Source organism: Arctopsyche grandis, chromosome 11 (assembly GCF_051622035.1).
Source record: "Arctopsyche grandis isolate Sample6627 chromosome 11, ASM5162203v2, whole genome shotgun sequence".
Taxonomy (NCBI): Eukaryota; Metazoa; Arthropoda; class Insecta; order Trichoptera; family Hydropsychidae; genus Arctopsyche; species Arctopsyche grandis.
In genome coordinates this window covers 16470991-16484184 of record NC_135365.1, presented here as the reverse complement: position 1 = coordinate 16484184, position 13194 = coordinate 16470991, and the positions used below count along the sequence as shown (strand labels likewise).

At 31.4% G+C, this 13194-nt stretch overlaps 1 protein-coding gene across 1 annotated transcript in view; it reads right to left on the bottom strand.

The window, feature by feature from the left end:
- Window positions 1-13194, bottom strand: part of Cad87A (cadherin 87A) — a 30158-nt gene that overhangs the window by 12824 nt on the left and 4140 nt on the right. The window contains exons 2-10 of the mRNA XM_077441817.1: window positions 1963-2029; window positions 1757-1878; window positions 1591-1677; window positions 1381-1509; window positions 1175-1300; window positions 968-1102; window positions 687-879; window positions 488-600; window positions 65-262 (exon numbers count right to left, since the gene is read on the bottom strand). Coding sequence (XP_077297943.1) covers window positions 65-262; window positions 488-600; window positions 687-879; window positions 968-1102; window positions 1175-1300; window positions 1381-1509; window positions 1591-1677; window positions 1757-1878; window positions 1963-2008 — 1149 coding nt within the window. The 5' untranslated portion in view covers window positions 2009-2029. The remainder of the gene's footprint in view (window positions 1-64; window positions 263-487; window positions 601-686; window positions 880-967; window positions 1103-1174; window positions 1301-1380; window positions 1510-1590; window positions 1678-1756; window positions 1879-1962; window positions 2030-13194) is intronic.

Genomic DNA, 13194 nt, shown 5'->3' with positions numbered 1-13194 from the left:
TTAGAACCTTTTCAAAATATGTAAGGTAACGATTTTAATATTGGAATACATATGCTATACTAACAACATCAGTATCTGTGACAACCATATCAAGATTAGGTAACGGAGTACCGAATGGAATGTTTTCTGGAATTTCAACTGAATACTCTTTCCTGTTAAATCTTGGTGGTTCATCATTGACATCGCGAATTGTAATAGTAACGGTTGCAAGTGTAGTTGTAATATTACTGTCGACTGGTCTATCGTCTACGATTTCCCTTGCCTATAAACATTGAGTAATTATTAAAATATTTCAATACATACAATAAAATATATATGCATATACATATATGCCCATAATTATGATAATGGTCCAACTTATCTCAGTAGATCAAAAAGTCATCAAAAAACGAATGACATACGACTTAAAACACTATCATAATTATCGGCACATACATGTATACACATTATTTATACCATAAGGATAAAAAATGTTAAATATAATTACCCTAATAGTGAGATTTAAAGGTGCTGATGTGTCCACTAACGATTCCCTGTCTAGTGGTTTTCCAGTTTTCAAATCACCAGTTACACTATCCAAAATGAAGTAATCGTGTGGATCTGAGGATAATAAAAATGAAATTATTTATAAAATTCAACTTTTCTTTTTTGTTTACTTGCAATTTTTATTTCAAGACAAGTCTTACTAGTGAGAAGATCATATGTGATATTTCTAGGTTGTGCTCTATCTCCGTCTTTCGCATGTACTGTCAAGGCTAATGTTCCAATCGGAGCATCTTCTGACAGTACAGTGGCTAATGATCCGACGAAGGTTGGTGGAAGATTCTGAATATCAACAACCCTCACTTCGACACCGGCTGTGGAGTTCAAATGGCCATCCTAATTGAAAAAAAATATATATCATACATCTTTAAAACAATTGTAATTTTAATCAAACATAACAAAAAAAAACACAGATTTGTCTCACCGTAGCGTACAGTTGAAATTGATATGAGTGTTTTATATTGTAGTTGAGAGGTGCTTTCAGGACTAAGAATCCTTTGAATTGACTTTGGGAAGATTGTAGAGTGACTATTTCGAAAACACCGCAAGCTTCAGACCACTGAAAATTAATTAAAAATCAATAATAATATTTAAAATTTATGTATGAAATGAATTGGTAATGTATAATTACCTGAGCTGATGCTATGCAACCAACTTCTAACGTCTCTCCGAGAGAATCCCTATCTTCGATCAAAATTTCGGATATAACTGTTGTACCGATTGCCGCATTCTCAAGAATATCAGCTTCATAAGGACTCTATAAAATCATTTTATTATGTTATGATTGAAAATATTTGATTAAATCATATACAAATATCAATATTGATTTTATTTTACATTTTTAAATTCGGGTGCATTATCATTTTCGTCTAAGACTATCACAGATACGGGTACTTTAACAATGTTATTATGCAATCCTTCGACAATGTCTTCTATGGATACCATAAATTTCAAAGTTTCATTAACCTGCAACATACAAACAATTATAATAATAAATATGATGGAAAAATATATAAATGAACATTATTTAAATGTATATACAATTACCTCCCTGTCCAGCGGTTCGGCTAAAGTAACTTCACCTGTCGTAGGATTGACAATAAACCGATCAGTTCCAACTAAACTATACGTCACCTACAATCGGAAAATTCATGGTAATTGAATTGTTAAATAATAGTCGTTATATATTTTCAAAACAGAGAACAATACTTACTGGCAGTCCCTCGGGATCGTGACCTTCTAAATTATAAACGATTTGACCTACGGGCGTATTTTCTGAAAGAGCCAAATGATTCATATCTTTTGTAAAAACTGGTGGTAAATTGGCTCCGACGCCTGTAAATATTTGAAAACATATGTTTATAACAAAAATTCCGCTTAATATATTATTCAAATAGTATGATTTTATATTCAACTGACCTTTTTCATATAAAATAAATAAAAACAACAAAAATCGCAGCCCCATGATGGAAAGTAATTGTCTAATCTAAAAAATAAAAAAAACCTTGTGTTAATCTAAAGGTATATTCTCAAAAGAGTGTCAATACTATAAATAAGATTGTTACAATAGTAATTCGTCTATTTGATCATTCTAAATTTTATTATATTATATTATAAAGCATCTAAAGTACTTGATTGCTATTTTTTTTATTCATGACATGATCATAAATAAAGAACCTGCGTGGAGTTTCAAACATTGACAATAATCAAAAATAAAAAAAATTGCTTTAACATTCGTTAGAAGAAGAATCATCAAGATGAATGAAGAATAATAATAGCTCAGTTTGAAATCGCAAGTAGAATATTATTTATTGAAAAATGTACTTTTCTTTCAATACACAGTGCTTAAAAATCAATTCAGGTTTGAACAAATATTTAATTCAATACGATAGTGAACAAAAAACCGAAGAAATGGATATTCAAAATGAATATAAATACACTTTGATTGGTAAATTCTAAATGTATTGAGTTGTAATCGGAAGATTTCTAGAAAAAAATTAATATTGAGAAAGTTTAAAATATTATATTAAAAAACTATTGTTACAAGAATGTATTAAACGATGGTGCCTTTGATAATACTAATGTTATTAGGAACAGTTATCATAAACAATGTAAACAATTATCTAACCAACAACAATTGCATACAATTATAATAACAAAGAAAGTAAACAATAATCACATTCATTATTTTATTATTGTTTATATGACTGATATAAAAAAGAAAAGTTTTTTGTACCGTGAATTTATTTTTAGCAATATGAATAACATTAATTGATTATCGATAATAACATCGGTTACATTTGATAAATCTCTAGTCATGCAGTAAGGATGTTAGCCATCATCATCATCATCGATTATGTAGATAGTATGATTGTTAATTATTAAAAGGCTACAAAGGCATCGGTCAACCGCAATGGCAACGCAGTTGAACGAGAACGACTTTGCACTGATAGTGGCCAAAATCCAATAGATTGATGCGGACACCAATTATCCAATAAGTGTAGATCGACGACGAGGCCAAGGGCGTGTGCAGTTTAGTTCAATAGACCACTCGTCTAGGTGCATTCGTTGAGCGGCTACCCGGCATTAAATCGTTTACCATTCAACTTGTCAACAATCCTCCGTACACGTGGACTAAATCCAATTGACCCTCTTAATTAACCCTTTGTTGTCTCGTTGTGTCTCGGCATTAGACGCTGATACGAAACTACATAGTGTCGCTCGAAGCGAACATGGCAAATTCAAAAATTGGACTGACCGTGTAATGTGTTGTCCGCGATAATGGCCGCCTCGTTCCGATACAATTGACGCTCGTTTTTATTGCATAATAGTATTGGCGAATTGTCAATGATTCGCGACAATTCATTTCTCAACGCCTCCGATACGTGTCGCAGTTCGAAATTTTCACGTAGCCGCGTAAAGGTCTATTGACATTGCCAGTGATGAAAATATTTGTATGGAGTTGCCAGTACAAAAATTGTACATGCTTTAAAATTTGCATACTAATGATTTCATGTATATCTAATCCATTTCAACAGTTTAACAGCCGAAATTAAAAATACTGTTTTCAAAAAATCATACATTTTTAGGGGAAATATCTAGGGTTGTCACTTCAGAACAAGGTCTCACCCGAAGATTATGACAAAAAAATTATTTATTCATATAAAATAATATTAATAAAATAAAATCATTTCCAATTCCAATCAGGCCAATTGCTACAATATTTCTTCTACATACTTATATTATAGATAAGATTAAATTTAAAACTGTTGCTTTTTTGCCATCTTGCCAGATATTTTCGATCGTCTTTAAGGTCTGTTCATACCTATTCAGCACGACCCGAATCCTGCAAGTACGGACAGTATTCTTTAGTACATTCTATATGGACGCGCATGAATGCGTAAATGCGCATGCGCGAATGAAGTATGAATACGTCCAAATGTACCAAAGAATACTATCCGCACTTGAAGGATACCTGCAGGATACGGGTCGTGCTGGATAGGTATGAACATACCTTTAAAAGTAATTTATTTTTTTCAACCTTTTAACTCTAACCTTCATTTATATGCATACCAGTAGCATGCCGTTAAATTATCCCTGTTTTTGTCGTACAGCCTTATTTACGTGTGCGCGAGAAGGATACCAGGGGAAAAGCCTGCTCCCCTTGTATCCTGTTATTGAATTTTAAAATAAAAATGCATTTTTTAATAGATGGCAGAGGGTAAAATCCTCTTTCCCAATTTAATAAGTGACGCTATTTTGTATTATTAAGAAGCTATTTTGTATATTCGTTTAAATTCGTGTTTTGTTTTTCTTTTTACTTTAAATGAAAACAATTGAACAAGAAATTAATGCAAATATTTATAAAATGTCAATCCAATATATGTACATATATTACAAATAATACAAAGGTACATTCCATTTATCGTCAAATATTAATTACTAGTGGTTTTACCCGGCTTCGCTCGGTATTTGTAATATAAACGTAGCAAAACAATCCAATAGTAAACATTCATTTGTTTTTTTATTAAATTTATTTGAATCGAAAAAAAATAATGCTCCCAACCAAACCTAACATACATAGTTACATTAAACCTTACATATAAAGTCTCTTTCGAAATTATATATTAGATTTTTTTAATTCACTTTGTTTCGCATTGAATTTTCCGTGTTACCAATTGAAAATTTACTTGACCGATTTCAAGCAGCAAAACAATGTTCAGATAAAATTAATTTTATGCAATATTTTCCCACAGAAAATGCAATGTGCATTCTGGTGTAAACTTACCATGACTTATTATATAATCTTCACATTGACATGCTTCATAATAAGCGAACAAACGTGACGATTCAAACAAACTTTGCATTTAAACGATAACGATAGATCACGCAACGGACGGTTAAAATTTAATTAATATCCTCAGAATCTAAACGAAGATCTGTAAAACCACTTATATAATATATTATTAAATGTGTTTTTTCAAACTAACTAACCCACAATTACAGACAATGATAAACGAGAGCAGGATATTCGGATAGACGGCACAGATAAGCGAGTGACATATCTTGATCAAACCCTGACCTTTAAAGATTGACGTTCGCTATAAACCGTAAACAGTTGCAGTAGGTCAGCCATATTAATTGATTTATAGCATACATAGTTCGAATCGCGAACTTCAATATCTTAAGAAAAATCCTACAACCTGCCGTTATTTGACATTGCCACACTTTCTCGATCTCAAGCAACGGCTGTAATCGAGTAATATTGGCAATTTACCGTTTTGATGGAGCTTTCCGCACCGAAAGCATCTCTTCGTGCGAAGAACCGCGAGCTCGACTTCTAATAACAAACATAAGACGACGGTGATGAATTGTTATGTAATAAAAAAACCGTTTAAGCAATTCGCCCAAAGCTCTGTATCTAATTGGACGAATTTCTCACGGCGCCCGATAGTAACACAATAGCTTTTACTCAACAGTCATCAGACGGATTAGCATAGGCGTTTGATAATAAGAAGTAACGGTGGTAACTAAAGATAAAAAAAAAAGTGGATGTAGTGGCTCGTATGCAAGAGTGGTCTGTTACGCAACATCAGCCAAGACAAGAAAGTGCCGGAGTGAACGAACCAGCGACATCCAATATGGTAAACCAAACACACTTCCTCTTTGCCACATATGGATCAAACGGTTCCCGATTAGTCAGTTGAACGTGAGAATTTACAACTGGTAAGCCCAGGATTACCATAATAATATTATATACCATTTTTTGTAAAATTATAACGAAAGAGGAATACGTGATTTGTATAATATTATACAAATATACATAAGAATAGGTACATATAATGGATACCGGCAACCGGATTTTAGATCAAATGGATATTACAGGATATTAGATATTACAGGATATTAGTATTAGTTCCTCCATCAAGTTGGCAAAAATTATCCTACGCGGTATGTCACAAATATCTGAATTTGATTTATGTACAATATGTAAAAATTTATGTACAAGTCTAAATCCATAGATGTCTCTATGGATTAATTTCGTGTTGTTCAGCCTCTCGAAATACAGCGATGCATGTAATAAAAATGCTCCAATGTTTGTAATTAATTGTCTAGGAAGGCGCATTGGGGTCTACCTGTTAGGCCTTCCTGGTATATATCTATGTATGTAAAAAATAAATAAAAAATTATCCAATGAGTTGAAATTGATCAATTTTGACAGAGCATCTTAATAAAATATGATATATGTAGCTTGATCTAAGTATATTATACATACATACATATGTAGGTAATAATTAGTAGGAAACTTGTGTACTCGATGGAAATTCTCTATAAATAAATAACAGGCTGTTAAGATATAAAATTCGAATAGTCAACTACTACAAATAAATCACATAATTTGCTGTGGTCTCCAATTTCTATTCTATGTACATATGTACATACATACATACAATGTCCTAAAAATCTCATCTAGATTTAAGGATATCAAAAATTTCAGTCAGATTAGCTAAAGGACTAAAAAAACTGACAGTGTACGTATTATGTATGGCTTAACTTGATATTAATAATCATGAGCTTAATGCATAATTGACTGATTAAAATGCACAATTGGAACAATGGACAGTAATTTTATACGCAAAGACAAATTAGGATATCTTCAATGACGGAAGCCATTATAAATTATCTCGAGAAGCAAACAGTAAAAAAACAACAGTAATTCGAATGCATTCAGAAGCACTTTAGTAAGTATTAATTTCATACCAATAAGTGAATGCTACTTTCTAGTATTAATTTATTTGTAATAAATCGAGTACGAGCGCGCGCCATTAATCAATTCTTTATATTTTCCAATGTACATAAATAGATTTATTTATACGAATATTGAATATTTTTCAAGATAAAAATTACATTTAAACGAAAAGAAAATATGGAGTAAGTTAATTCAGTTGTCGAATTGTTAGCACCAAACTTAGTGTCGACGAATTTAACCTTGGCATTTATAATCACGAACACGGACAGACATTTATAATTTTGGAAAATGTATAACTCAGACTAGCTTCCAATTTCAATACATCATAACTTTACAAGACAGTTTAAAGTTTGTTTGCTTCAAATGTACATATCATAGTAGGTGTTCTTATGAGCCTAGAGCCTACACATATGATTCAGATCAAATACAAAAAAACGAAGATAGAACTTCTTATTCGAGTTATAAATAGGCATAAATTCGAAAATTATTGTATTTTTAATGTGGAAGGTATGTGGGCTGAGTGGGCAACAAATGGGTGGTATCCAGCAACTGTAGCTCGGTAAAACATCTGGTCTACCTCAAGACTAGCTAGCTATCTATGCAGTGCTGACTTCTCGCTGAACAGGTTTTTTTTCGTGCCATGCGATTGTCTCATTGCATACAACCGGTTTATACTGATTGACGTCAACGTGGCCACGTTAAAAAATTAGTCACTTTTATCTTAACCAAAGCAATTAATCCTACCCTGTTTTGACTACACTATGCGGGTATGAATTAATAACACGAGTCAAATAAATCGAGCGACAGTTGTAAATTATTACAAATTTGAGATTATTTCGATTCTCTCCCCTTTTGACATATGATGGTCATGGTCTAAGTGAAGCGTCTTACGACTGCCGATTGGCTTTTAACAGGATATTTAAAAACATTTGTATTGAGAACAGGGTTGCCAGAATTCAAAATCACAGATCGGGACATTCACTATTTCGATCAATCAAAAAAAAAGTTAAAGAAATTAAGAAAAAATATATATTTTAATAAAATTATATTATACTTATATAAAAAAGTACATATAAGAAGAGCTTTACTTGTTTCAAAAAATGCTCGCTAATATGATTTTTCTAAGTGGAATTTTATTTAATTCTCATATAAAGACAATTTAATATATTATCCCTATTAGTTCAATTGAGATTCGTGTTGATACGAGTAAATAATAGTACGAGATGTTAACTCGCAATTTTACCGATTTAAAATTCAGCACAATTCCAACTAACCCTTTTAAACGAAAACAAAAAATAGTGTGGCTAGAACACTATCCCAATGAACGTGTTTCAATATAAAATAGTATTAACAGTGGGAAAAAATCCCAAGTGAAAATACGTACTTTTGATTGGAACTAGACGACTACTTAGAGAGATTTGAAAGCTGAAAAGTACTACAAATGAAAGATGAAATACCTTACTATAGATTCCAATATTCATTTTAAACAGGAAATTGACAGATTTTGAGACATCGACCGAACAACACCTAAATATAGAAAAATCGTGTGATTTAAAAAACACATATATCTCCAAATCTCGAGCCAATCAACATTTTTTATTACCAGATTCGTGTTTACTGGGCATAATTCTATAAGAAAAGTCATATCTTGTCTCTGAACCATTTTTCGTGTCGAATAGTGTAATCTGTTTCTCTCCTCTCTCCAGGCTGCACTCATTAGACTAAATATTATTTCGCAAATTGCATTGGAATGTGGAATTGAGAGGATGTGGGCCACAATTTCATACAAATTAATGCCAGCGGAATGATCTTTAAAAATGTTATCCATTTCTCATATATTGTTTTTTTCTAGTGTAATTTAGTCATATTCAGTAAAAAATTGTTAAATAAAAAGTGTGGTTTTAAGGACAAAGCTTATGATTGAAATTTGTTACTTTTGAAGTCGAACTATTCTATATAAAAATTTAGCGAGCCTCTTTATGTACATTTTTGAATATATACAAATTCGAGATTTCCAGAGGAAATGCGGGACTCGGGATTGGTCTGTTGAACTCGGGACAGTCCCGCTCAAATGGGGACGTCTGACAACCCTGATTGACATCAAGTTAATTTTATATGTTGTTGCAAAATAGATCTCTGGTAGCAAAATCTAGAGATGTCATTGTTTCTTGCATAATATAAGAGCGGACCGCCTTCTATCTCAAAAGTGTCGTTTTTTCTACGGTTAACCAACGCCAGTACGCGTACATTTTGTCTTATTTTGGCGTACAAAAACGTCCAATTATCAAGTGTTTTATATGCGAAACGCTCGAATTCTCAACATATCCAGATCATTGTGCAATTGCGCTCCGGCAGCCACAATGGATAATTAAAATACAAAAAAAAAAAGAAGTGGCCGCAAGAAGTCGGTTATGCAACCATTACTCTCGATTGAACGATACACGTGCGAATTCTCTCTCTCTATCTTGTTTAATTAAAAACAGAAAATGACTATCATAGCCATTCTGTGGACCGAATCAAACAATGATACATCGGTAAACTTTCCCAAAAATTTTTGAACAGCATTCAAATTGGTCATTCGGAAAAATTATCCAGTAGGAATTTTTCAGAATTTATAGTAATATTTGTAAGATGAAATAAATGAAAGATGAAATAAATGAACTTTCATAAATGAAAATGAACTTTCATAAATGAAAGTTCATATTAGTACAGAGTTAGCGTATTTGTGATACACTATCTGAATTTTGTTACAGCGGTTTCCTGGAATCCAAAAGACGGCTAAATATTTTCAAGCATGATTCAAATGAGAAATCACAAAATCTAATATTCACAGAACTCAAATCGCGTATTAGGAAAACGCCGTTTGTGAGTGGATCGCATTTTTTATATAAATTTATGCGCCAAAGAGTAGGCATGGTTGTTATGCGCGATTTCCTTTCAGGAAGTAAATGTGATTACAAACTGCATATCAAGGGTATTTGATCTAAATATAATCTGCATGATATAACTTTTTGAATTAGAAATCAAGATTTTGAACACCAAAATGTCAAAACAAAAGAAAATATTTGAATTTTTTCCATTCAAAATATGAATTTTGAGCTTTAAAAAATTTGAAATTGATACTTCGTACATAATAAGTAAATAAAATATGTATACATCAATTTACATATAATTTTATTCAGAATTTTTCTCCTTTATATTTCATATCTGCCTATAAACAATGAACAAACACTTGACAAACGTTCGAAACCAAGGTATAATAAAATTGGAAAAAAATCTTTAGATTGACCTAATTTTCATCGTTCCAATTATTGTCGAAAAGAACAAAATCATAATGATAACATCAAAGTAAGACGGTATCAGATGAACTCGTTGATCTTAAGTAACCGTGAGCTTATGGCGCGACGCGAAAGTTGCGTTTTATTAATGAGAATTCTCGAACGAAGTTAGCCCAAATGTTGACTTTAGTTCTTATAGTGATAGAAAACATATACATATAACATGATCCAGTTCTGATCATTGAGTCACATATCGAAAGTATAATAAAATTCAAGTTCTATTGTGCAAGATGTGTTGGCTGAAAGGGGAAAGCGACATTGATCGACATTTTCACTTATGACATTGTCACAAGACCACCATTAATAAGCCGATCATTTCCAAACTGAAAATGAATTATAACACTCGTGACAAATATTAGACACTACTTTTGTGGAGTGCGTACACGAAGATCGCACGCAAACGACCAAAAAGTACCGTACAATGGGGAAATTAAATATCTATTCTTCTTGAATTGACACACTAACACTAAACAACGTTGGTTAATATTTGCTATTGTTTTTTTTTTTTATCGTGTTTCACTCAAATCGTTCTCAAATTTTCTTGTAAACAATGGTGCGTTCCACGATCGTTTCGCTCCATAAATTGCAGCCTAAACGCGCAAATTTGAGGTCCATTAGAAATTATCGTCATTTATAATACCGCCAGCAAACGCATAGATCAAAAATGTCGAGTATTAAATGAATAAAATATAATTCTCACAATCATGTTCTTAAATGGATATACATACATATGTAAGTGTTTAAAGCCTTTCGCATGTATACCGTTTAAAATTAATTAAAAAATATATATAAGTGGGTATGTACATTCATATAAAAGGCTATTTGCACCTACACACATAATAATCTAGACGATTTTTAAGCAATATCAATACATATAGTATGTACATGCACTTTTAATTTCGAGTATGATGCACAATAGAATTTATTTCAAGCATGCATTCTTCGCTTTGAAACACATGTTTTACAAACAAACTTCTAATCTTAGTACATATTACATATTTTCCCGTAATTGGGATGATAACTGTACATAGACATGCAGTAATTTGGTGGTTAGATTTAGTCGAAATTTATGGATTAGGTTGACTATTTAGTGTTGCCAATATAGCTGTTTTAAATTCTGGCAGGAGAGCGAATAAAAAAATACTTCGATTTATCAACATACATGTACTAGGGTTTGAATTTGATATACAAGTACAGACAAATGTTATAATAATAGAAGGGCCCTTTCGAATAAATAATTGTTGTCAATATTACGCGGTACGTCTCTATAAATACGCTACATCGCACGGAATACAATCGGATCAATTTCCATATAAAAATGTATCCCATGTTGTTTATTGTGTGTTTTTGAATGCATTGTGCAATTTTTAACGATGCTTGGCCATCTTGCGAGTAATATAAACAAACAGAGAAATTTTTATTGGACATACGTCGAGCATCAAGCTTCAAATACGACTGATGCTAAAATTATTTAGGATTGTCTGTGGACAATCAACACTTGACAACAATATGACGCCTAAAGCCACTTATATTATTATAACATTCCTCTGTACATATAATATACATATTATTACTATGATATATGTATACATATACATATGTATGTTAAGGTGACCGTTCGTAAAGTGGCGTAAATAGACAAATTTGTCCCGCATGCAAAATTTACCAAAGACTCGCCCATTTTTTTTAATGAAATAAATAAAAAAAATTAAATGTGCTTCTTAGCCTATATGTAAATTTGAAAATTCTGCAATCACATATTTTAAATATATTTTATGAACTTACTCATGCTAATATTGCAAGTTCGCGGAACAAGTAGAATTTTTTTATACATACTTCTAACTGTTTTCAATTAGAACGACTTGATTTTTCTATATTTTTTATATATAACTTTGTATTTTATTTATTTTTAATAAACATACATATGTATCACTATTTGAAGATCCTCCCGAAGGCCCTTCCGACTCTAAGGGCTCGCATGCACCGCATACCCCCGCGGCATAGTAGTTAACCCATTGCAATCGTACTGTTTTTACCAGTACATTACTGATTTTTTGAGTATCTGTCCTAGTAAATCGTGAGATAAAATATAACTAGTAAACTTTTTTTTATCTAATAGATGAATTTAAAAACACAAAGCCTTCAGTGAAAATGATGTCTCCTACAAAAATATTTGCAAATTAGTCAATTGTATTTGTTTACCAGGAACAAATGCATATGCCGAAGCACTTTTTTCTTGGATGAACAATATTTGGTCCAGTGAGAAAACGCAATATTGAATTTTAAAACTTTAAAATGTTTGCTAATCAATAAGAGAAATTTTAACCAGTTCTGTGTAGAATTTTATAAGAGCATCAAAGAAAATGAATACTTTATGTTAGCTTTTAATAATGGCAGTACTAAAAAAATGTTTTTCGATAAAATGTCCTGGTTTTCAATTTGAAAAAAGTGGTCACCTTAATGTATGTACATATGTACTATGAATATATATACATATATATATATATATATATATATATATATATATATATATATATATATATATATATATATATATATACACATACATAAATATATACATACATTTATTATCATGATTGTTTGTAAAATTTAAGAGTATGAAGTCTTCTCAAGCAGCCGATTAATTTTAAATTTCAAGTAGGTATGATTAAAATTCTTTCGCTCGACATATAATTAAACCGCAATCCTACATTGATGAAATATACTATAAACCGATCGACAACCTTTTAATTTTCATAAAATAAATAAACAAATCACTCAGTATGGATAGACCATTAGCGATGTAAACATATGTATGTATGTATGTATAATTAAATAGAGCACTTGAGACATTTATCAGATGTTTTTGCATGTGATATTATTAATTTAATATAAAGAAATGTGACCCAATACTATTCCAGTACACAGCAAAAAATCACTATAATTTTTATTTAAAAAAATAATGTACCTTCACATTTCGTGGTCTAATGCCTTCGCTAGAGACAGCCGGTTGAAACTCGACCGCAAGAGCAGATTTTACTTCCTACTATTTCAAATTTTGCT